Here is a 25,574-nt window from a genome sequence, read left to right as displayed (position 1 = left end):
CCTTAGACAAAGCCAGTGAACTTGTAGTGTGAAAAGCTGAAGTATTGACTGGTAGAATTCAAGCGGAATCCTGATTTCTCACAAAAAACAGCTAGTTTTGTGTTGGACTGAGGGTTACAGTGATTGCTGATGCAAAGTTTAAAGTTCTCATTTGTTAATTAAGTACACATACTGTGGCTTATTTTGACTGGCATTAGACAATGAAACCATCTTCACCTATTCATTGCTGATTCTTATGCAGACAACAAAACAGCCCAGGCAGGGAAATGTACAAACAGCACTAACTTATGATAAACTGATTCATTTCAATTTTTCAGTTCAGTTCGTTTATATAGCGCCGAATCACAGCCAAAGTTGTCTCAGGACACTTTCCATATAGAGCAGGTACAGACCAAACTCTAAAGCTACAGAGACCCAACCATTCCCTCATGAGCAAGCACTTGGCGATGTGATGTGAAGCAGGTGCTGAGAAATTACCCAGTGCAAGTTCTCCTTGCAAATATGCAGTGAATAATTTCACTTCCCTGTATGATCCTTCATGTTGGGCACTCCTAACATGTCACAGAGATACTTTATTTTCTAAAGTCAGTAGTAGTGTGGTCTGTCTGTTCAGTCATGGTATTAAAATAAAAAAAAAAAAAAGCCTTTTTGAAGAACGTAAATGTAACATGCAGCTCCAGTAGCACAGTAGTTTAGATGTATAGAGTGCACACACACACGTGCAGACGCAGAAATGTGTATTGTACATGTGTTAAGAGCCACATCTTCCATGTTTGCATGTCACTACATTTCTGAGGCGGCAAAACCAATCAGGGAGGAAGCAGGTGCATTTTAAGAAAGCCTCAAACAAAACCAAATACCGGTAGTAGTAATTCTATTTAAATCTGATGTTGTGTAAACATTGGTAGAATTATTACTTAAGATACATGCAGTTGGTGTGTTTCCCATGTCCGTGTGTGTCTCTCAAGGCACGATGCAGATAAAACACAATCTAATCTAACGCAGTCTAAAACTGAATGATGAGTTATATTCCAAACAAAAAGCATCTTTTACGTGTAAATACTCACCCTCTGTAGGCTTGAAAGGTTTGTCTTAACAACTGGCAAAGCAAGGCAAACTTAATTTATACAGCACATTTCATACACAATGGAGAACTAAGTGTGCACCACTTTAACATCTTAAGGAGAAAAAAAGGAAAGAAAGATGTACAATTAGGTTGAAGCTAAAAAAAGAAGTGTATATGGTTGAATATGTGTGCTGGGAACATGCTGAGCCTACAGATGGACAGTGGATAAGTGGCTTATGCTGCAGGAATGGCGCTAAAACTTCACATGGTTACTGGGCTTCTTTGCCCCTCTGTGGATCCTTGTCACTGCTCGAATCCTTTCTGTTTTCACTGTAACTGCCAACATTTCTGTGACACCTTTTAACAGGAGGCCTTTCGGGTCTGAATGCTGAATATTAAAGAGTGTTTTGGTGATTTTGCAGATGGAGCATCAGCTAAACACCTTATATTTAGGTGGTTTCAACGTTACGTTCTTGCCTCTACCCGTGAAAACTTTTGTGGCTGCCCTCAACACGTCTATGTCCGCAGACATCCACCACGCTGCATCATGTGACGCCATGAATGGAACGGACCAGCACTATGTGGCCTCGTGAGTGAATGATCCCAAAACTGTACCGATCACTTGAGGAGGGATCCTCACGGCCAAGTTTTCAAGTGTTGCATTGACAAAATATGTTACAACATTTACATTTTTAGCATTGCAATTTCACTGCATTGTTACCATGGTGATGGCAGTGCGTGCAAATGAGGCGGCCAGTAGTTCCCTAGAAACATTGGTGCATTTCTGTTTTAATTGGTTATATTTTTTCTCTTTCATTACTGGAGCACGTATTACTTGTGACAGAAAGACAGTGTCAGAAAAGGAAGCGCAGGGATTTGATTAAGTGCAGTGCACCATGAGAAGATCTTCCAACCACCCAGCCAGACCAGTTGTACCAAACGCCACCGCAAGTGGAGTAATGACCCCGAGAAGAGAGGGTGGAGAGCTGAGATAAGCTTGGACCTGAGGCTGCTCCACTACCAGCTCTCTCCTGAATAATGTCCAGTCGCAGGAAAAAAAAACGAGTGAAAGAAGACTCAGACTAACTCAGCAAAGAGAGATGATGACTGTTGAGCCCACATCTTCACAGAGACCTTGCTCCACCATCCTGGATCACAGTAATGTGATTTTATTCCCCAGATGTTGTCAGAAAAAAACTTTTAAAGCGGCTGCTGCAGCTGAACCACATCGTTCCTCATTTAGAAAGCCTGGATGAGTGGAGAGGTGAGGCCTCAATGCAGAGCCAAAAACAAGAAAAGCAGATTTTCAGTCAGGTGACAAGGAAGCATACAACACCATCAGAGCGAGACTGAAAGCTGGCATCAGGGAGGCAAAGCAAGGACGTCAGGAGAAACTGGAGAGAGACCTCAACACCAACAACACCAAAGACATGTGGCAGGCAATCCAGACCATCACAGGCCACAAAACCAGCAGCACCTGCATCACGTTGTTGTCAGATGAGCTTAACACCGTTTATGCTCACTTTGATCTCCTCAACAAAGAGTCAGCCGTCAAGTCTACTCTGCCTTCAGAGGACCTGCCACCGTCAGCGTCAATGTGACTAAAGGTGCTGGCCGTGATGACATGCCTGACTGTGTACTAAGATGTACTAAGGTCTGGAGCTAAGTCCAGACCATCTGGGGTCATCTTTAGTTACTAATTACTTCTCAGATTAAAATTTTGCACCCCGTGATTGTGTTCTGACTGAACTCAGAACTTTTTCCTCTCGTCTCTTCACCTCCATGAAGCAGATTCACTGAGCTGTGGGATACTTGCACTTTGAGAGGCTGAAACATTTTCATCTCCAGCAGACGTTGTATTCAATCACACAGTGTCTGAACAAATAATAATAGTGAGAACTGTAATCATCAAAAGTATAGTAAGTGGCAATAGAGAAGAACAGGTTGTGATTTGATTAAAACAGTGCTTACATGCCTGTGTGAGTGTAGAGGCTTATTGGTTGATTTTCCATGAAGCCACTTCATTTAGCTAACTCAGGCTGCTGAAGCCTCGTATTAGTTTCAGCTGAAGTTTAGAACACATTTCTTATAAAGAATGATTGTGGATTTCGTCCCCCAGCTTAAATCATGCTAGGAAGTAAACACTTCACAGCCAGCGTGGACAGCAGGAATTATTAGAGGCCGATAACTCTTTCTGTGTATGTACATATGGCAGTGTGAGTGTCGCATGACTGTACGATTAACTTTCAAATCCAACAACTCCTTTAACTTTGCATCATATTGTGTTTTCTCTAAGAGGCTTTGACAAAGCTGTATTTCTCTAGCTGTGATGTAATTAAGTTTCCCTCCGGAGAGCAATAATTGTTATGTTGCAGAATTAAGCTTTGGAAGTAGCTTCCCACAACACTGTCTGCACACCCAGCTGTTCGCATTGTTGCCAAAGAGCCGAGGACCTTCAGTCTGGCTACCAGAGGGTCCGTTATCAACACCTGAGGGTCGTGTAACTACTGCGACTGAGTCAAACCCGGCCGAGTGATGACAGAGTATATGAGGCAGATGTGACCCATGCGGTGAAAACCCTCACACTGACACTTTAGACTCCCCCGCTATCAACCGTCAGACATGATTACAGCTCTCGCTCCACGACCCTCTGCTTGTCTGAGCCCGCTCCTTTGATTTCTCGTGATTCTCTCCAGCAGTCAAGGTCATCAAACAAGATGCACGACATTCGTTAAAGTCATACCGCGAATGGGAACAATTTGTCAAGCATCTTGTGTTTTATTCAGAGGGAATCAGGGTATGTCACCAGGAACCGCTGTCTCTCAAGTCATATTTTACTGCTGACTTGGGAGATACGCTCAGTCATGTATTCATCTTTGGCGGAAACAGGGGGCAAAATTTAAGGAAGACAGTGAGGGAGATGTCAGGTGAGGCTGCTAGGTCTAGTCAGTGGATATGGATCATGAGAAATAATAGTAGTTGGGGGGTGAAATAGGGGGGGGACATGCATGCCTAATCTGGCAGGAGAAGAGGTTAAAGTCTGAACAAGACACCTCTCCTCTGCTCTGCTTTCCCCGCCCCATCTTCTCACTCTCCCAATAGGTAGAGATCCAGGAAGAGGGTGGCTAGAGTCTCTCTTTGGGACCATGCGGCCTGTTCAGGTGAGTTTGTGTTGTAAGATACAGAGTTGGCTTGTTTGTTTATTCTTTTTTTTTGTTTGTTTTCCTGTTTTGTTTGCTTCTTGAAGGAAATGTTAGAAGGGGCTGTTAAATCTGGTCTGTGGCTTAGGCCTCCACCTTCAGCACCCTCTAAACTTTCTACCCCCTACCCGAACCAGGGTTTGTATTCCCACCCCGCTTTTATTGGTGCAGTTGGTGAGAGGCAGGGGTAGATGATGGTAGTGCGGCAATCGGCAGTTACATGTGGCATCTAGGCCTGTGGTAGCATTGTAGCAGCTAACAATAGCTAAAGCGGTGATAGTATGATAGTATCCTAGCAGTTAGTTAGCAGTTAACATTAACAATATAGGTGAATCTAGCTTTATTGTCTTCTTGTGTTCCTCTTAGCAGGTAGCGGTTAGCATTTAGCATTAGTATTAGCTAAATGGTAGCATCGGTGCTGGCCACTACCTGGAGTATCTCTGGGTCAGTTGAACGTGGCAGTGCTGTTTGGATTGTGTAGGAGCAGTGTGAACTGGCACTAGGGGGGGTGACTTTGGGAAGCCGGAGTTCACCGCCTAGCATCCTGGAGGTGTAGTGGGACTAAGTAGGCGAAACACTGTTGAAGGGAGGTTTCCACCTGATGACCCCCAGAGACGTGTTAGGAATCACTGCTCTTTGGCAGGTATAGAGGCAGATTAGAGCTCCAAGGTTCTTCACTGAGAATGAATCCTCTTTTTGAGCACAAGTATCTTGTGTTTAAATTAACTTATTACCAAATAGGCAGTCAGAACATTACCAGGATGTAAGAAAGTAAAACAATTTAATGACATCAAAAACACCAATTAACATTCTGGACATGCAATGAGCGATTTCCTTTACAAAACATTGCAATTTTTCTGAATATGGTGCTACTGTTAATGCAGAACCACATGATGACTGTGTTTTGAATGGCAGTGCATTGAAAGTAACAGAGTAAGGCTGGCTTAGACTGATGGAACAGTGACTACAGTATGTTGTATCTCAGCAGGGTAGGAAGAAGGGCAAATGTCATGCAACCAAATTACAGAAATGTGATTACAAAAAAAGACATCCATTACAGGTACTGTGCACTTTCTTCTTAAAGGGGCGCTCCACCGATTCACACATTGAAATCATTCCGACAGTATGAGTCAGTGTACAAATGACATTGTATAATGTTCTGTGGCTCTGGAGGAGCTTTGTCAAGTCTGAAAGAATAACCCTGATGATGTCAGTGTGATGTCACCAAGGTCTTAATTTGGGCTTTAAGACTGCAAATTACTGCATTACAAAACTGGGGGCGTGGAATTTGATGACAACATTAGGACTGCTTCAATTTTTACAACCTTTTTGTCTAACATGTCTCTGCATAAGTCCACTGACGTTATATAGTGTGCAGTATAACTCATGTTTTCAGAGAAACATCATACAGCAGCCTTGTAAAATACTTTGTCTATAAACTGGATTGATTGAAGTTTGAATCATAATGGTTAAGTGTAATGGATTACATTTTTGAAAATCTCTTCCAGATGTTGTGGCAGTGATGTGTAATGGGCAGCTATAGTGAGCACAGACTGAGGTTTGTGGTTTATACTGTCCAATGAATCTAAATGCTAAACAAGACACAAGAACTAAATTATATTTTCTTCTAACTTCACAGGGTGACTCATGACTCACACTCAGAGTTTATGATATGTCAGGATACAGTATGTAAATGCCCTTGTTATTTTGTCAGGTAGAAAACCACTGGAAAAAAATAAGTTAATAGGCAACTTTTATACACATCTTACATCATATTTAATGAATCCATTTCAAATATAAAAGGTCAGTAATCTTTGCTGCAATTGAAAAATATCAACTTGATATCCCCACTTATCTGAGGTCTGCTACAAGACGACATCGGAGGCAAAGCTGCACACAATGATGTGCAATGGAGAGTGAAACATTTGTACAAACAGTACTGCAACTGAAGAAATGGAGATAAAAATCAGAGAAAACCAAGCCCTCTACATTTTTTGTGTAATAATAATTATAAAAAAAAGACACTCAGCACACACAATATACACTATATATACACAGTATTTAGTAATGGTCATTCTGCTGCAACCTGACAAAACAGAGCTTTATAAAATGAGAGTGGCAGTGTGCAAGTGGCAATGACGCATTACATTTGACACCAAACTTGTGCTCGGTATGGATAATGTTCGTTTCCTCTTTCGTTTGTTCCTCCCAGCAGGTTTAATGAAAACGGTGTCCAGGGGACGACGGGCGGCGGTTCCGCTCCTCATGCTGGGGTCTGAACGGCGGCTTTGATCTCAGCGGACACCCTCTTCTCCTTTCGCCCGGCATACTCGCCGATGAAGGAGCCGTCCTCGTTGAACTGAACGTCCTCGTCGCCGTAGTCCACCAGGCTGTCCCCGCTGTCCCCCGCTTTGATCTCTCTGCTCAGCGAGTGCTGGCTGCCGTTCAGTGGCTTCTCGTCGTTGTCGCTGCGAGAGAGGCACAGTGGATTCAGAATCACCTCATTTCACCCATGGCTTCACTCTATGGCTTATTGCAGAGGACGGGAGTGTGCAGGCTCGAGCTATCACTGCCTCTACGATGAGCCTCTGTGACTGACATTAGCATTTACCTCTGGCTGACCAATGGGAGATAATCACAGAGATGCACATGTTGAGAAAATATTAATCATCTCACAGCAGCTGCATCTATGCATATGACAAAGCGATGGCTGGAGGAGAAACAAGATATTGAAGGGGACATTTAACCGGTGCTGACTATTGAGGCTGCACATGATGTGGTCCTGTAATGCATTTTAAGTGTCACACCACTAAATATTATCTGCTTTTATATGATAAGATTCGTGAGAAACTTTCCGGACCCAAACCCTGGAGCCACTTGCACCAGCTTGAATTCACTTTCATTTTACTGTCCAGTAAATATGAAGCTACCACCAGCTTAGGCTTTTTAAAATCTCTTCCATAGCTGGGAGCGGTAACTTCCTGGAGTCACGTGGTCATTGCGAGGTTGCCAGGAAACGGCAGAGACTCAGCTAGTTCCTGCCTGTTTCCAGTCTTTGTGCTAAGCTAAGCTAACTCTCGGCAAGACAGCGACTAAGCGCATTTCCCAAAGTTATTCCCAGAACTATTACTTTTGGAAGTTATGTTACAAGCTAAAGGGACTTCCTGTTTATGCAGTTGATTGTGTTTGATTTCAGATGTTCTGAGCAACAGGTTTCCACATTACTGAGGTCTTGAAAAAACGCTTTAATTTATTTAAGTTTTAAAGCTGAAACTCGCTGGTAGTTACCACTTGTAAGGACTGTACACACAAACTTTGTGAAAGATTTATTAAGCTGGTGCAAACAGCTCCTGGAGTCAACGTGACAAAGTATAAATCCTGTCACACTGAGCCACTTTTGACTTCATCACATCAGCATTTGTTGTGCTGTGCAGATCCCACTGATTGGAGAATTACACTGGGACTCATACTGCGGTAGACTGTTATGAATTGGACCACTAAAGGATTAATGAAACGTGCATAGATATTACTGCCCTGGAGATGAGCTGCTTTCAATTACACTGATTGGTTTTAGCCTCCTGCTGTGTGTTGGGCAGCCTGCATTGAGCTCCACCCGGACAGAAAATGGCACCATCTTGAACGGCCCTGCGGCTCCCTTTATGATGTGGCGTCTATCACAAACACCAACACAACACCGTATCCAAGCTCGCAATGTCCTATAAAGGGATGCTATCACTACGCGGATGTGTAAACAGCTCAGGGATGCTACCGCTGTTTATCACATACTTTCCAGTTACTCAGTCCATCAAATGTCTTGAACAGGAGAAGTGTAAGTCTCCACGCGCACCTCGTGCATGCTGGGTTGTCTTTTCGGCGGGAGGAGAGATGCAGAGAGAATTTCTGAGAGAAGAGGATGGCAAGGACTAGCAGCAGAAGAGAAATTCATACACTGTTGCGCGTGAATTGCAGTGAGGTGGTGAAATAGTGCTCGGAGGGTTAAGCTTACCTGTATTCACAAAATGTGTCGTCATTCATGCCCTGGGACTCCACGTCTGGGTGGAGGTCCTCTTTCTCTTTTACTGCTCACGAAATGAAGAGAAGATATCAGTGATTTCCACAAGAGACGGCAGCTGATGAAGATCACTGTGTCCCCTGACTGTTACATTGTTGAGTGTCAGTCCCTGATTCCCTGCACTTATTCAATGAATGAAAGATCAGTGCAAGCCTTAGAAAAGATTGCAAAATGTCAAATAAAGGTTTCCAGAAAAGTTCTATACATTTCTGTATCATATTTCTAATAATTAATCTCATTTTAGATAAAAATTACTAAATACAAATACAAAATACAGTGAAAATGTGTATATCTATATGTTATGTAACACTAAAAGCACATGGCTCGAGCAAATGAAAGAAAAGGCGTTTGCAGCTACGGGTGATAATGAGAACTTAATGAGAAAACAAAGGACGGAGCTGCGTCCCGCTCTTTTTTCTGCTGACGAGCGGAGCGATCACTGCCCAGGCGACAACCTGATGGCCATTAGCTGTGAATAATAAAAGCCGATAAGGGCTCTCGTGTCCCCACCAGGAGGAATAACACTGAGATACCACAGAGCTTATGTCATCACTCCCTGCGCAGTCACCCCATGTGCAGCATTTGCATTTTGTCTCGCTGCGGGCTGCACTTTGTTTAGATTGTCCCTGGAAAAAGCTGCGTGTCTAAATAATGCAAAATTCAAATGCTGGACATCCAGTAGAAATGCTAATTTTCCTATCAATACACGAGCCCTTTCTCTGTATGAATTTGCATTAAAATAATTTTGTGGCCAGAAACAAAAAAAACATATCAGCTTACATATTCCTGTAATGGCCTCTAGGATGATTGATCATTTCTATCATAGCAACAAACTGCAAAATGGCAATATAATGAAGCTCAGAGGAGCGATTAGTATTCGAGCTGGGTGATGTGTGTGTGTGTGTGTGCTTGTGAGCGAGCACCTACCTGAATACTTTCCTCCTTTATTTCTGTTGACAAAGCAGGCGATCAACACAATGAGTGTGAGGAGAGCGATGGCACACATCAGGCCGATAAACCAGCCCTGGGTGGATATTCCTCCGTGGATGCTGGCCAGACCTGAGGGGAACAACGCCCGGTGACTTTGACACACCTTGGCCTTTTCATCAGGACACTTGATTGAATGTTTACAATCGACAAAGCCTATCTGATGCAGAGGCAGGAGGTGGCAGGGTGAGCTGCCGCTGCAAACGCTCCAGTATTAATATTAAACAGCTAATCCTGCTTGTCTAATTAATCAAGTAAGGAACGCTGTACAAATGTAATTCCTCTCAGCGAGGCTGTGCGGCTAAATTAAATCCTAGTGACACGGCGAAGGACCACACGCCGCGGCTGAAGTCGCTGCTCAAGGACGCGCTGGGTGCATCTGCACTGCTCAATGAGAGGTCAATTAGTTTTGCCTGCTTTTCTTTCTCTTGTTTTTGTTTCAGTTGGAGCGATTTTTTGTTTCCCTCCTCACCTGCAGACCCGGTCGAGATAACGTCTTCAAATATACTAGAATTATCGACCCGGCTGTTAGGAATAAGGCGCACAGTGTACTCTGTCCCAGGTTCCAGCCCTTCAATGATGTGGAAAGTCTGAGAGGTGTTTAAGGCCTCTGATATCTTCCAGAGACCCTCACCTGTGCAGAGGGTGGACGATCAGAATGGGTTAGTACTCATGAGAAAACTATTCTAGAATCTAGTGAAGATATGACCAAGCAGACATGAAGCACCATTTCAGACACGACACATCTAAAATAATGAAATGTTTCACCTACAGAATCTACATAGAATCACTCTAACATCAAGAAACCAACAGAGAAAATGTGAGCTTACGGTTGTTCATATACGCAATATAAAACTCTGTGTGCTCTCCTCCAGATATCCAGCTGATATTTGCATAGCTGTCACTAACAGCTGAGCTAACATTCAGCAGGGCCGGGACTGACGGAGAAATGAGAGAAGATGGGAAGGGAGAGAAATGGCAGAGGAGGGTTAGTAAAGGACAAAGCCATCACGGAGGGGTCAGGAGCGCTGGCATTATGAGATGAACGATGCTGCTCTTCACCTTCTATAAAAGAGGCGAGGGTGCTCCTCTGTTTCCTAACACTAGTGTGGGGAGGCATCAATTACTTCTGACAGAGGGGGACATCATGTGAATCCCTCAGCAATAAAAATGACATCAGTAATGTGGATTATGGAAATGAAATCACAGGTGGAGCGTGCAACTCTAAATGGAGATCAACAGAGATCCTGAGAGAGGTGTGCCATCAAAACTGTGTGATGATTTTTCAACGGTCTATATTTCTTTATGGGTCTTATTTTACATAAGAACTATTATACTTCACACACACACAGACACTGGTCAACACTAATTCAGAAATTGTCTGTAATAATCAGGTCCAGGGGATTTAGAAATACTGAGGCCAACAGAATATTTATGAGCCAGAGCCATCGAAACAATTCTGGTAAAGAAATACTATACCACATACCTTTATTAAATTCTGTTTAATATTATTTTCCTAATAACAGTCCCATTTAAAGATGTTAAGTAGACCTGCAACTAATTATTATTTTCATTATCTATTAACTTATAAATATTTGTTTCGATCAATAGATTAATCACTAAGTCTATGAAATGACTCGATGGTAGCCGCAGACTGATTATATTATTAGTGGCTATTGATCATATTTTTGTGTCATTTGCTTGGAAAGCAAGAGCAAATGTCTCCTGTGCTTTGCTTTATCTGCCTCAGACATATGATGAAATGTCGCCTTTTGAAACCCAAGTGGGAAGAAAAAGAATCTAATCGTGCAGTGAATGATGTGCATCATTAGTATGGGAAAAGTATGCTTTGACAGCAGCTGTCCAAGCTAGTCAACAAAGCACAATCCACTTCATTTCCCCGTGGCAAACATGCAAATCTTCTGCTGTGTCTCCAGCTCAGGTGCATTATTTGCTCGGGTGATAATTCAGCACGCGAGGACACCTGCGTCCGTGCCGCCCATCCCGACCGCTGCAAATGACACTCTTTGACTAATGTTGATAGATTAGTCTGCAAGTACGGTAATTCCAATCATTGGAACTGCGCAGTGACTCTGAGTGACACAGGCCCCTGAACTAAAAATATCCCGAGGCTGGCTGCCGCGGTTTGTCGCCGTGCTCCCCAGCTTGCTATTAAATGCTGCAGAAAGCAGATGCTCACCCAGCAGGTAGCTGATGCCCCGCAAGACGCCCCTTCAAAGTCAGGAGGCTTTTTTTCATGAGGAGAGGCCAGAAAATATTCTGATACGGGAGCTTTCAGCAGCTTCCACTTATCCACTTATCTCAGTGTCCTGTAAATATCACCCTCCCAGTATGCGCCGTTCCTCCCCGGCACGGCCCAGGAGGACGTTCCTCCTCGCTATTTCCTCTCGGCTCAGATGCCGCCACGGACGGCCTCTCGTCCCAGAGCGGTGTTGCTGTTTACCCAGTTGAAGATTATATGGAAATGTCAGGTGACTGTTGGGTCAATACAGTGACGTGTACAGGGGGGACCGGGGCCCAACAAATCAATCACTGACAATTAGACATATTTGTCCCCCTCGAGTGACTACACTGTACAGCTGCACAGTCGGCTCAGGATATAGATCTAGTTTCCCAGATTTCCCCCGTGGTACAGCAGAGAAACTAAAACCAGCTTTTTCATCAGCATGCACTTGTCAAACAATACAATTGAGCTGTTGCTTTACATTACAACCCCCTTTCTACTGGAAACAAGATAACTATAAAACAATGCCTCCAATGCTTAATTAGCCTGCGAAACATAGAGGAATTGTGTGTCTTTGTTTTCGTGCTATCAAGTTACCTTGAGCCAACAGCCAACCAAATGAGTCCAGGGGTTATCATGTCACCTAGCAACTGCAAAACGTCCTGACAAAGCATGTATCTGGTTTCATATTTTTCCATATTTATTTCAGTGTTGTTGTTTGTCGCTGTGCTTCGGTGCTCGTTGTGTGAGACTGCAGCTCTACCTATGGTGGAACGAGTGGGTTTGGTCACTGGGGACTTTGGAGTGCTTGGAGGTGAGGGGGAAGCTGACTTGCCTGAAAAGAAAGACAGACCTTGTGGTTATCGGTTGGAATAGAGCTCAGGGGCGCTACGTTCTACTGTTAGCACACATGCTGCTTTCAGCTAAACTCTAACATTAGTGACTAATAATGAGGACTACACTTCTACGCTGAAACATCCAAAAACTACTTTTAACATGTTGTTTGTACACGAGGTGAGATGTTGTGTTTTGGATTGATCTTGATCATTAAAAGGAAGAAGGACAGATGTGTGGCGTGTCTGACGCTCTTCCTGGGTTCGGCTCTTAAAGCATCATTTATTTCCTCAGCTTGAGTTGAGACAAGTTGTGTTCAGTCTGCTGTTGCTGGGATAAAAGTCAATATTCGTTTACAGTCACTAATGAGCCAAGATTAATATGAATTTATAATTAGGTTACTCATTATCATTGCTATTCGAGAGGAAGCCACAAACTTTATCTAAGAAGAAGTTGACATTTTTCTAATGAAAGGAGGCATCAGAGTGCTCTCTGCTGATGGCAAGGGCAAACAGCAGACAAGGTCAATTATCTGCAGAGGAGTGTTTGGAGCTTTTTAATTCAGCGCAGGCAAAATAAAATGTGTTGAACTGTTTGACGCTTGAAAACCTGATGATTTATTCAGGCCTGTAGCGTCCACACCTGTCCACATTTCTAAATCTAAAGCATGCACACACTACCTAAAATAATATCCAGAACTGCTACACATACTAGCAAACAGCAAATTTAGGAGTGCATAATCCCAAAATGTGTGTTATCAACGGTTTTTCAGGGCAGCTTGAGACTGTGTGTGTGTGTCGGCGTGACGTTTCTACAGTTTCTACGGGAACACAGATCTACATACTGAGGCGGACAGTGGAAGCCGAGGTGGAAGCTGCAGGAAAGAAAAAAAAAGAAACGAACGAATGAAAAGAAGGGACAAACAATGCGTCGCTAAGCAGACGTTTACAGATTTGCGCGCATTAACATTACACACCGTGCCATCAAAGGAAATGCTTAAAGCAGTGCACTTTTTAGTGGCGGAAAAGAAAGCAGGCAGAGGACAATTAACAGAAACAACATGGACGTACACACACGGAGACAGTACAGCTGCCATGAATAACCTTCAGGCTCAAATCACACTCATGTAGAAGCTCCACAAAACTGCAATTCATTACATTAAAAAAAAGAGAGTCCTTCTCCCTGTTATCATTTTTGCTGGCTTTCCAGCATGCAAATAAACAACCCCAAAGAGCCAATTAAGAGTCTTTCTGTGATTGTAAGGATTCTTCCAGTAAACACTAAGTAATCGTTCGCATATTCAGCACCTGCAGTGAGTTTCAGCAGCTTTTTGTTTTTGCATAACCCAACTTGAACGACATACTAAATTTCTTCGGGGCGCATTTGTATTAAAAGTGCCACCCAGTTGCTTGTGCTGACAGTATCTGTTGCTGCAGTCCATTTTACTGATGCTCAGGTGCATCCACGCACGGTTTCCTGTTTCATTTCCCGTCCAAATCGTTCATACCGCAAGCTCACAGGAGCTTGACTCTGAGCCAGCTGAAGTATGGCGTGCAGTCCTCCACAAATGATATGTAATTGAAAATAAGGGATTACATGCTACAAGCTGGCTCATTATGATTACTTACCCATCAACTCTTCCATGATTACACAATTTTCAGTATCAGAACCTTCAGTTTCCCTCCTGCTCAAAGCAATTTTCTTTCTTTGCTGATTGTTTCATAGCTCACACTCTCCGTCCAATCAATAAGCACTTGCTCTCTCATGACAGTGACAAATGAAAACCTCCACTACGCCCATATGAAATTGTTTATCCACAAAAATTACTTACATGGAGATATGAAAAGCTTGGCTGCCCAGGCATATATCATATTCCACCAGTTCAATGCCATTCTGCAATAGTGAAAAGGCTTCGTCACCTTCTTCGCTTTGTCTGAATTCTACCCGGCTGATTCCGCACCTCAAAGCTCCTCAGTGTTCTCCACCAGGAAGAGACTCGCCCGCCCATACCGCCCGCACGTACACCACCTCGTCAATTGCTTTCTGGACCCTCCATCACTCACTTGTTTCTAGGGTAGTGGTGCACTCCTCGCTGACAACGGGCCCGCAGCCCACCGTGGTGCAGGAGCGCAGGTAGAACTTGTATTTGCTCACAGGCTCCAAGTCGCGCAGGATCCAGTTGGTGGTGTCGGGGCTGCTGATGTCTACCGTCCGCAGCGGCCCCACTTCCTCGGTGTCGTTGACTAGATGCAAAAATGGCAACAGAGGGGTTGATGCTTTAGATCAGAGTCAGCAAACGGCAGCAGTACGAGGCGGTAACACATGATCACTCCTCCAGATTCATTTGTAATAACATTGAAAAAAAAATTGAAAACAAGGAACACTTTACGGTCGATATAGCACCCAGTTCTTCTTGCTCATTATCAGTTATTTGACCTGATGGTATTGTACTTTCGCTGAGGGTTAATGGGCACTAGCTCAGCTGCAAATACTCATGCATGCTTTTCAAAGAAGGTTGACAGAAATAGAGAAAAAGCCAAAGTTTCTTCTTTTTTTTTTACTAGTGACTGAGTGACTCCTGTACTTCCTGTACATGCTGAGATGTTTAACTTTCAGCTTGCACTCTGATTGGAAGCACACAACTCTCCACTGGCATTTCAAAATATTTCCAGCTGACAATCACAAGACATTTCTGCAATGCCAAAGAAAGCAAATGTCACTTGTCACTTTGGCTTCCGCATTTGCTTTTTTTGGCTTTGACAAAAGACAACTTGTCATTGGCTTGTTTGGCTTAATGCCTCCTTTGAAATGTTATTTAGCATTTAACAAACAAACAGATTCAAACAAAGAGCACACTCGCAACTCGAATTTATTGGTGTTGTCTCTATCTACATTGTGATGGGATCTCATTTTTCACTACGTAAAGCAGCCCAGTAGGTAGGGAGGTGGCATTTATGCTCTTTGTAACAACAACAAACACAGCAGGTGTTGAGGTGACCTTTGCTGTGAAAGAGGTGCTACGTCTCTCTGGTAGGAGGCAACAGAAACAATGACAAGAATGTATTTGTCTGCTGCTCTTTTTGCCGGGCCACCGCCCACTGTTATCAGACATCACACCTTCTTTTTTTGGTTTGTTTTATGTTTTGTCTCAAGAGACAAAAACGGTCCATTTGTGGTAAATTATGCAATCCGTGCTGCTACAGAGAGGAGGCCACAAGCATCATGTTTCTGCCCGGTGGATGGACACTTTCCCCCTTATCTGGAAACACTCAGGCCTGACAGCTGCTGGATATGATCTTATGGAGGGAAACTGGCTGAAGGCTGCTGACTTTGGCTCTTCCACTGACTTCAGACAAAAATATCTCCAAGAATTCTTCAGCCCTGCTGGGCCAAATATGGCGGGCCTTGTGTAGTGTGAAACAGACCAAGAATCACCAGTGCTGAAATCTGAGAGTGACGCGAGAGTTAGTGCGAGTTAAGCTCAAATGGCAAGAAAAGCAGAGGGAACTGAAGCCAAGGACATTTTTCAGTTCCACTCATGAAGATATTTCAGATCAGTGGAGTTCAAACGTTGCTCTACAGCAACTCAAGCAAAGAGGTGCTGAAAAATGTGCTGAGATAAACACATATACAATATACAATATAATATAATATATAATATACAATATACAACAAGTATTTTATATGTATAACGGTAAACGTCCATGAACAAATAGGAAGCATGTTCAGAAATGACAGAATGGACTGAGTGTGAGCTCTCAGCTTCTCCTTCGCGGCACCCTTATCTTTGCCTTGTCAAGTGGTGTGACTGGCTTCCTGAGAGGCAGGCTGATAGTTGTTTAGTCTGCACTGGTCTACTCTGCCCCAGGCTTTGGAGTGGGTTAACAGCTCTTTAAGGCAGCGTGACTACGCCACCCACTCAGCAGCGAGGGGAACTTTAGGATACATCTAGCCTTTACATTCAGGAGTCTGTTTAGAAAAGGGCACTGACAAACCTGTCTGCACAAGGTCAGTAAATAGCTGTTATTGTCACTACAAAGTGTAGTCGTAATCTCCTGGCTATTCCTCCATGTCTACCTGCATGCCTGATCTTTTTTGCTGACAATGTGATACAATGATCAATAGGTTTAAAACAGAAAATGTGCCATTTCAAAGCAGTTGAACCGTTTGAGAACGCTTGTATTCCTGCATGCTCAGTGTGTCGTTACACCAGCCCCTCCTGTGAAACCTGTGAGACGTGAAGCTATTAAAGAAGACGCTGTGAAGATGGGCGTGGCCCTAAAACAGCTGCGCTGCAGCTTGAGATTTCACATGTCACACCGATGATCCGCTGACAGCTGGCTGCATTATCATCAACATTTCGCACATGACTTCCTTCAAGGGGACTTCAAAAAAAGTCACACTTCAACAAGCCCATCAGCTTTATTGCTGTGGCACAATGAAAACGTCCTCTCCTCAAACACTGTATGACACTGGGCCCTCTTGTGCAGCCACCAAATCAAACTCAATTAGCCGGGAAATGCAGCACTAAGACGTTGTTGGAAGTTAGTCATTAGCTTGGTTTTGACTTTTGCTTAAGGACAGCAAAGTGTGCGCACACATGGGATGTGTTTGGTGATGGTATCCCCCGAGACTGTGAGCCATGGTGAAGATGTCCCTTGCGGACAGGATCGGGTCAGTAAAAGTGAACCATAACAGACTGTGTCACAGCGGCCTTGGTCAGCACTGGCCGAGCCTTGATCGCGACACGCAGGCCAGCAGGCATCACCCTGACATGTCTCCTATACGCACTCTGTGATCTCAGTATGACCCCGGCCCTATTAGAGCAGCGCAATGATTTTCTTTTCTGTGCTGCGGATCATGGGTTAGACAATCACCAACAAGCCAAAGATCCTCCTTCTTTCTTTTACTAACACAGGTCTCTGATATGCAGTCACTGTCTCCAAATTGAAATATATGGCCTGTGTGCTTGTGCACTCAGTTCTTTTTTTTTATTAAGTACAGTAAGTACAGGCTGAAAAAGAACAAAGGGATGTAAACACCATTAACCACGAGAGAAAAACAATATATCCCTGTGGCATCACTATTATATCTGACTTAGTTAAGTCTAAGCACGAGGTGTGGGGATACGTACTGAGCTGATACTCGAGGAGGTACCCGGTGAGAATCCCATTAGGCTCCAACGGCGGGTCCCAGACAAGAGAGACAGTGTGCCTCTGTACATCTGTGACCCTGAAAACAGGATTTTTCTCCGGGACTGTGGGGGCAAAGAAGGTAACAACACACAGTAAGCAGTCAAATTCTGCAACCCAGTTTCCTTGGCTATTATTAGATTTTCCCTTCAGTAGTTGGGAATCAATACACTCCACGCTGTTTTTCCACAATCCTACCTCCCTCTGGGGTTTTGAAGTTGACGGGATGGCTGCCCGGGCCGTTGCCCCGCCCGTTGAAGGTCATGACGATGAGGCTGTACTCAGAGAAGGGTGTCAGTCCCGGCACCGTGGCGTGGTTCCGGTCCCCGGGGAACATTAGAGTGCGTTTGTCTCCGTGGCTTTTCTTCGAGTCCGCCAGACTGCGCAGACGCCACCAGCTTATCTGCATTGGGAATGAGACGCGGAGAGGCATCCTCAGCGGACAGCTTTGTAAATATGTACAGTGTTTTTATGAGGGTATGCTGGATGAGTTATGGCGGCGTTGTTTTTTCTGGCCTGTGCACCGAGCTGGCCGAGCACAGGAGACATGGAGGGCTAAGAGAAGCAAACGTTCAGAGCGAGGTCAGGGCCATTCCTTTTAAGCCGTGTCTGAGAGCACAGGTCTGTTTTTGAGGTATTACCCTGTAGCCTCCCAGATGTCCATGTAACTTGTCCTTGCGTACACGCGTCCAGCTAACCTTGACCACTGAGCTGTTCATCACCTCCACGGCTACATCATCGGGTGCAGCAGAGGGAACTGCGAAGGCAAGCGCACACATCAGAATCTACAGTGAGCCGAAAGTGAGCCGAGGAAACACAAGAGCAGTGAGGAAAGACTATGATAAAGTAGTTTGACTTTTCCTGAACTGCAATTCATTGAAGCTACATCAGAAATGAACAAATGAACAAAAAATACCAAAAAAAACTTTACAACTAGCTACACTGTGATCACATATTTACAAGAACAGCTATTAGGGACTGATATCACTGGATCACTGGACTCCACCTGCAGCCACAAAATCTAATATAAATGATGAAACTACTGAACTAAAGGGTGTAAAAACTGCACTTTGAGTGAGGACACAAGGGGAAGAGTCATAACCTGAGGTGACTTCCTGGGGACAAGTCCAGAAGAAAGCTAAACACAGAAAATAGAGCAAACGTCTGTACAGACTGGTTTTCTCTTGAGAAGCTGGAAATACTACAGCACGGGAGTCAAACTCAACAAGTTTAAAATATTTCAACAAAATCACAAAGCTCATAAATAAATCATTTCACAAAGTCCGTCTGAATACTTGCAGCTGAAAATATCAGAGTTTAGCAGAAAGGGGGAAAAAACATGTTTTTTAATTAAACCACATCTTTCTCCATAAAATCACATATCCTAAAGCTACGCTGGCCGCTTCGCACTCGGGCAGATCCAAATGGCAGCGAGAGGTGAGTGGAAAGTTTGTGAACTTCAGCGCTCAGAAAGCGCACAAGTTTAAGTCAGTAAACTCCAGACGCATAATCAGTTTTATGCACCAGGACTATTTGCAATTTCTTTTTTACTGAAAAAACTGAAAGAAGAAAACAGATGCAAATATGTCTAACTTTCCCGTCAGGACACGCTGTATTTAATTTGATTCATCACTAGAAAACCCGTTTAGCAAAAAAAAACAAAAACATGTGACTTTTGGGGCAGACCATACAGTCCATAAAGACTATTTAAGTTTTATTTTTTTCTCAAAATAGACAAAGTTAAGAAGAGTGAGTTTATTCCAGTGTGTGGATCCTCTCTATTCATGACACCTCAGTTCAGCAGCCTCCATGAAAGTCTTAGAAATGAGACGCATTCAGATTTAGTTGCATGCTGATGAGATGAGATCAACTTAAAGCCAGAGCAGTTAGTCAGTCAGATTTAGCTTGACTTAATTTCTTTTTTTTCATTTTAAAAGTCTTGTACATAGGGATGTAATTAGGTGATGGTGTCACGGATATGCAAATGTTTCGAGGAGGCTTTAGCTACCGAGTCGAGTCGCAGTGGGAAAATGAAACAAATTAAAAGACGGTGAAGCTGCAGAGCTACGGGGAACTGCTGAGCTGTGTGACATTTCAATGTGAGCGACCCCTTTCACATTACTCATAGTCGGTTGTTCCATCCAAGCAGCTAATAAAAAAAGACATTAATAACAAAGATCACTACTGGCTATCACGACTCACAGTCCTCTCCTGAGTAGCCTCTCACTATCTCGGGCTCGGGGCCCCAGCCCTGGTGGTTCCTGGCTTGGATCTTGATCTCATAGGGCACAAAGGTGGGAGTATTCTTCACCACGAACGAGTGTCTCTTCACCGTATGTTCCTTCCAGTCCTCCTCCACGTCCTGTCTCCTGTAACTCACCTTATACTCCAGACCGGGACCATTGTGCTCAATGGGTAACAAGGGCTGAATAACGGAAGGAAAAGAAAGGGAAAATAAAGAGGAAGAACAATGGTGAGAATAGTTTCATGGAGACTTTCACAGTTGCATAAGACACTTCTTGTATTTCACCACTCAATGTCACTGCCTCTGTGGGATAAAAATGACAAGCTAGCCCAGTGAACTGTGCCTCGAACGCTGGCAGTGTTTCATCCCGCTATCTAATAAAACAATGGAACAGTTGACCTGGTCTAGCAGCATGGCTCTCCTTTGATATGGGGCTTGCTTAGACATCACAGATGAAAAGATTTATCTCTTCACTGAAGCCGGGCCGTGAGAAATAGAACGAGATACCATTATCCACAAAAGCAAATCATTAACAGTGGGAGAGCTCATGAATCCAGGATCCGGAGGCCTACGTTAGCATAACAGGGCAATCAGATAATAAGTGAAGGAGAGATTTATGTTTCTACAATAAAGCTGAATATATTACTGTACGTGTTAAAAGAGAAATCCCCTTTCCGTAGCTCCCTTTCTCTTTCTAATCAAAGTCAAGGAGCAGCTTTCAATGGAAACTTATTCAGAGTGATCCCAGAAAATTGTGTTTCTAAAGATCTGTACCGCGGAATGAAATTTCAAAAGTGGACCGTTTCTATTTCTTATTTTCTATTGGTAGTTGCCTATGAAACATTGATAACACCTCATATACGCTCTCTCAGAGAAATTCTTTGGCTTCCAAAAACTGTAGCAGACGTGAATAATTAACCGTGTAAAGGGAGCTGTTGATGATGATAAAAGACCAAACTCTGTGTCTTACCTCCCAGTTAATATCCATTTCATGTGGTAAATGACCTTCTATTTTGATATTTTCAGGGTTCCTGTCAGGAGCTGCGGAAAAGAAAGAATATAGATTTTGTCGGCATTGTTCGTGGAAGAAATCTCTGATGAATAGGCACACAAGAGAGCAGATTTTCAACAAAAATGGAATCAATTATGTGGCAGGTCTGAGTGTTTTATTGTTCACAGAGCGGCGGCGTTGGCAGCTCAAGTGGCCTGGAGGACCTTATGAAGAAGTATAATAGACGGCAAAAGGAGGACGTCTCACACCTGCCGCGGGGGTTTTGTATCTCTGCGTGGGCTCGCTGGAAGGACCCCTCCCTACAGTGTTAACAGCAGACACCCGGAAGCGATAGTCGACGTGGCCGTGGAGTTTGAGGACGGCCTGGTTGTGGTTCCCAGGTACTCGGAGCAGCTCCTTCCAGTTTCCTGGCTCCCACTGGCTTTCCTCGTACTCGATAATAAACTCTGTTGATGGGCAGAAAGACAATCAGAGCCATCCCTCGCTGCTACGGTTCCTGCCAAAGGATTGCTTATCTAACTGCCAGCTGTGCAGAAAACTCCTCAAACCCTGCTCTGGGCTTGTGTATTCCTCAGGGAGACTAATCATAACTCACGCTTGGATGAATCAATAATAGATTCATATTGTACAAGATGGTATCAAACAAATCCATTTACATGCAGAATGATGGCCAAAATTGTGTATGTCACATTACTACCATCCACTGCGAGAAGCACTGATTTCAGCGTGGACTGTGCTACATGTGCTGACACCCGCGCTCACAGATGCTCCTCTTACCTGTGGTCGAGCTGTTGTGATCATCTCCAGGGATCCATTTCAGCTTCACACTTTTGCTCTCGTGTTCAGACAGTGCCAAGTGCTCAGGTGCATCGGGGACATCTGAAAACCATCACAACAACATGGTTTTGGAAAATCACAGGCGCATCAATCTCCGCGGCAAAAAAGGCCAAGGGAACAAATGTTCAATCAAATCATCCCGAGTGCCAGAGGATGTGGAACGAGCTGCATCGCTGCATGAGGCTGCCACTATTTCTTTTAGACTTTAAAATGTCAAAAATATCTCAGAAGGGTGATTGTCAGGCACTGTGCTGCACCGCGCTAATAAAGCCATGGTCCGTGTGTTCGTGCTCTGCTTTGGTTTCCTGACATATTGATCCATTTATGAATGTGTCATACATTAATGTAGCACCGGGGGTCTCTGGTCTTTTGGCTCGGAGCAGAAACACTGGTCTCACCTAGCACCACGAGCAGCACTGAGGCCGTGTCTCGGTCCACCGGAGTTCTCGCCACACACGTGTACACACCCTGGTCCCTGTGGCTTACATTGATAATCTGAAGAATACCATCCTCCACAAAGTGTCTGTTGACAGAAAGACGGAGACACCATATTGACTGACAAAACTGAAAAGCAAAATGACTGGGATTAAGTCCACAATGCTGTAAAAAAAAATCATTATCCCACCTTGAATTCTCGGTGTAGTTGAGGGCTATCTCCATATCATCTTTTTCCCACAGGAGCTCAAAGTCGTTGCTGAAGGACTTGTCGTACTCCGCGAGGCATGAGAGCTGGGCCGTGGTACCTATTAAGATCCTCAGGTCCTCTGGGGGCACGACTATTCTGGTGGGATCTACCGTAGGCATGACTGTATTAGTTACATTTGAAGGGCCGTGAGCCACAGCGAAGACTTCGACAGTTAACGCTGCTTACCTCTCACGTAGAGCATGGCGTTGATGGCGGATGATCCCTCTATGTTTTTAGCTAAACACGTGTACTGCCCCGCGTCGTCTTTCTCTACGCTGTAGATCTCCAGAGACCCGTTGTCGTGAAGGGTGAACCTCGGCCCCTCCACGGATTCGGAGGAGTCGTCTTTGCTCCTGGAAAACATTCAGAACAGACATCCATGAAAGACTCGAGGTTCTCTTGGGCCAAATTAACTATGAACACGGCAGCAGTTTAAACACATTAAAACTGCACTGAGGCAGCAAAGAAGAAATAATAGTTGCTGAATAGAGTGACGGGGTTACTTTGGCGTGTTTTACAGAAGCAGCAGGTCATCAATAAAAGCAGTGTTTTGAGAGGGACTGTGTGCATTGACCAGCTGAGATCTACTGCTCCCTGCTGGTGTGCGGGAGACAGGAACAAACTGTCTACTTACTTCTACTTACCAGATGATAGTAGAAGGAGGAGAGCTGAAGACCTTGCAGTGCATCATCACTCCCTTCCCCTCCACAGCAGAGTAATCTTCCATCGCCGCGGTCAAAATCATGGGGGGCAGATCTGCAAACAGCATGCACGAATCTCATCGTCGGCCTAAGTTTGTCAGAACAGCATAGGATGCCCTAAAGCGGGTATGACACCATGGAGGACCTGAGCACGAACAGATCTGCAGTTTTGGCAGTTCCCAAACCAGATACAACACAAAGGAATAAGCACATAATGGTGGGTTAAATGAGGCGACAACACTGTTGCCTTCGCTGTGTGCTAATTGTAGGCTCCTCGGTGACAAGAAATGATTCAGCTGTCAGGTTGTCAGAAATGTGTCAGAGTGAAAATGAAATCAAAGAAGAAAACAATGGAATAATGAGTTAGCTGAGCGCGGGTACCTTATCAGTTGTAGCCAAAGCCTCCCATTAAAATGGTCTGTCTCTCCTAATTGTTTACAAAGGCAGCAGCTGGGACTTAGCATTCAGAGACTGTCCAGCTTTATTAACTCCTGTGTCACCGAGAACAAACTCCCCACATTTGCGCAGAGCGACAGAAAGCAACATTCTGTCCTTTCTGCTTTTTTTTTTTTTTTTATCTGCACTTGTAAAGCAGCACATGTTTGTCTTATGGCCCTGATATCAGTGTGGGATTGAGGGGGAACTTGTTAGCATATAAATGGCAGGGAACCGGGCTCGTTGCTCCACAGGGAGAACCGCTAGCTTGAATGAAGGAGTACAGCTCGTAGACGGCCCTCCTTCCCCGGGCTCCTCGCCGCTTTGTAGGCATGTGCCAACATCAGCAGCAGCTCTCTCGCTTAACACATCAGTCAGCAGTCTCCAAATGACTCGCCACAAAGTCTGACGCTCACAAACAATTTCCACAACGAATCTTCAGATCCAGTTCTCGTGTGCTTGATGAACGCGCGATGAAAACCGAAACTGATGACGAGCATGATCTGCAAGCTCTCGCACTTACTCATAATCATGATGTTTGCGTTGGACAGAAGGGTCCCATGTTTGTTGGTGGCCTCACACTGATAGACTGCGCTGTCGGATGCTTTGGCATTGTGCAAAACTATGGTGTCGCCCAGCACCTTCCTGTTGGCAGCCGGGGCCTCTGTGACAGTCCAAAGACACATTCAGTCAACACAACGGTATCACATGATCATCTGTAATGTGGTTTTAAGACAGGTCATAGTCGAGGGTAACTAAACTCAAAACCTCTCCAACTTCAAAACACTCTTCTTCTATCTCACATGTGTCACCACACAACAACACACACAATAAAGGAGTTGTTGCTGTATTATAGCTAATTACCTTGTTGAATGATGGTCTGATTATTTATCCTGTCAAACCATCTACAGTCTTAATGAGCAACTCTTTAACCTTGTTGCTTAAGCTAATATTCCATATCAGGATTTTATCAGTACTCAACATTTAGGATTATGCTGTTTAAGATCATACTAGAGGTGTTTTCTTGTTTATTCCACACGTTCTTCATCCTTCCTTCCAAAATCTGATGCCTATATTACCCACAGCAGACATTTTGGTCTAGACTCACACTTTGGAGTTCCCCTTTAATAAAACATGCTAAGATGCTAGTACTTTTCATCAAAATCTGCTTTTAAGGTGGACTTTATTGATCACTAATGGGGGAATTCACAATAGCAAGAATTTGAATCTCTCCTGCCCTCTTTTTCACTCTCTCCCCCTCATTTTAGATATAATGGAGTCATTTACATTAAAGGGTAAAGCAGGACAACATCAACACCTCTCTGTTGATTTAAAATGTTTCAGCTGTCAGTACTAAAGTGAGGCTATAGGGCTGACCCTGCAGCGGTCGGCCGTTCACTCTCCATGTCACGGTGGGCCGGGGGTTCCCGGTGGCGGAGCACTTGATGGGCACGTCTGAGCCAATCATGCTGAGCTGACTCTCAGGCTCAAACACCCACTCTGGAGGCTCTGGGAAGACACAATGAGCATGATATCATCCAACTGGTGAGTGTCATGATAAGAACAACACGAAGCATTAACAGAGACTCAACCACAGGAACAGTTATGCAATATATGTTATTCAATGCGAGAGTCGTGCTGCCGGAAACGCTCACAGGTCTATCCAGGACAGACAGACAAGTGTTTCTGCAGACCATTACGATGTCACAGCGAAACTGACCTTGTGCCAAAAACACGTGTTGTGAGGTCACAGTGACCCTTGACCACCAAATTCTAATCAGCTCTTTGATGGGAGAAGGTGTTGCTGAGATATTGCATTCATGGGAACGTCATGGACGGACAGACAGGAAGACATGACACACAGCACGTTGTTGCATATCATATGAGTGGTTTCCAGCCTGTGAGTTGATCATACTTCTGTACTTAACTTGAGTACATTTCTGAATGCAGGACTTTTACCTGCAGTAAAGTGTTTTTACATTGCCGCATTCATGCTTTTACACGGAGTACGTCTTCTACCTCTCAACTTCACCTTGCTCCTTTTAAAGGACCATTGAATACTG

General features: G+C 44.2%; 1 protein-coding gene across 1 annotated transcript in view; it reads right to left on the bottom strand.

Annotated features, from left to right (window-relative positions):
• Positions 1-5,083: 5,083 nt before the first annotated feature.
• Positions 5,084-25,574, bottom strand: part of chl1b (cell adhesion molecule L1-like b) — a 60,353-nt gene continuing 39,862 nt past the window's right edge. The window contains exons 10-26 of the mRNA XM_041963151.1: positions 24,889-25,020; positions 24,035-24,175; positions 23,020-23,131; positions 22,562-22,728; positions 22,316-22,481; positions 22,089-22,213; positions 21,631-21,732; positions 21,102-21,299; positions 20,812-20,882; positions 19,799-20,021; positions 18,238-18,353; positions 17,795-17,999; positions 17,539-17,661; positions 14,468-14,647; positions 9,266-9,397; positions 8,273-8,345; positions 5,084-6,734 (exon numbers count right to left, since the gene is read on the bottom strand). Coding sequence (XP_041819085.1) covers positions 6,530-6,734; positions 8,273-8,345; positions 9,266-9,397; positions 14,468-14,647; positions 17,539-17,661; positions 17,795-17,999; positions 18,238-18,353; positions 19,799-20,021; positions 20,812-20,882; positions 21,102-21,299; positions 21,631-21,732; positions 22,089-22,213; positions 22,316-22,481; positions 22,562-22,728; positions 23,020-23,131; positions 24,035-24,175; positions 24,889-25,020 — 2,471 coding nt within the window. The 3' untranslated portion in view covers positions 5,084-6,529. The remainder of the gene's footprint in view (positions 6,735-8,272; positions 8,346-9,265; positions 9,398-14,467; positions 14,648-17,538; positions 17,662-17,794; positions 18,000-18,237; positions 18,354-19,798; positions 20,022-20,811; positions 20,883-21,101; positions 21,300-21,630; positions 21,733-22,088; positions 22,214-22,315; positions 22,482-22,561; positions 22,729-23,019; positions 23,132-24,034; positions 24,176-24,888; positions 25,021-25,574) is intronic.

This window comes from Chelmon rostratus, chromosome 2 (genome assembly GCF_017976325.1).
Source record: "Chelmon rostratus isolate fCheRos1 chromosome 2, fCheRos1.pri, whole genome shotgun sequence".
NCBI lineage: Eukaryota > Metazoa > Chordata > Actinopteri > Chaetodontiformes > Chaetodontidae > Chelmon > Chelmon rostratus.
The sequence above is the reverse complement of the archived record's forward strand: the minus strand, read 5'-3'. Positions and strand labels throughout refer to the sequence as shown.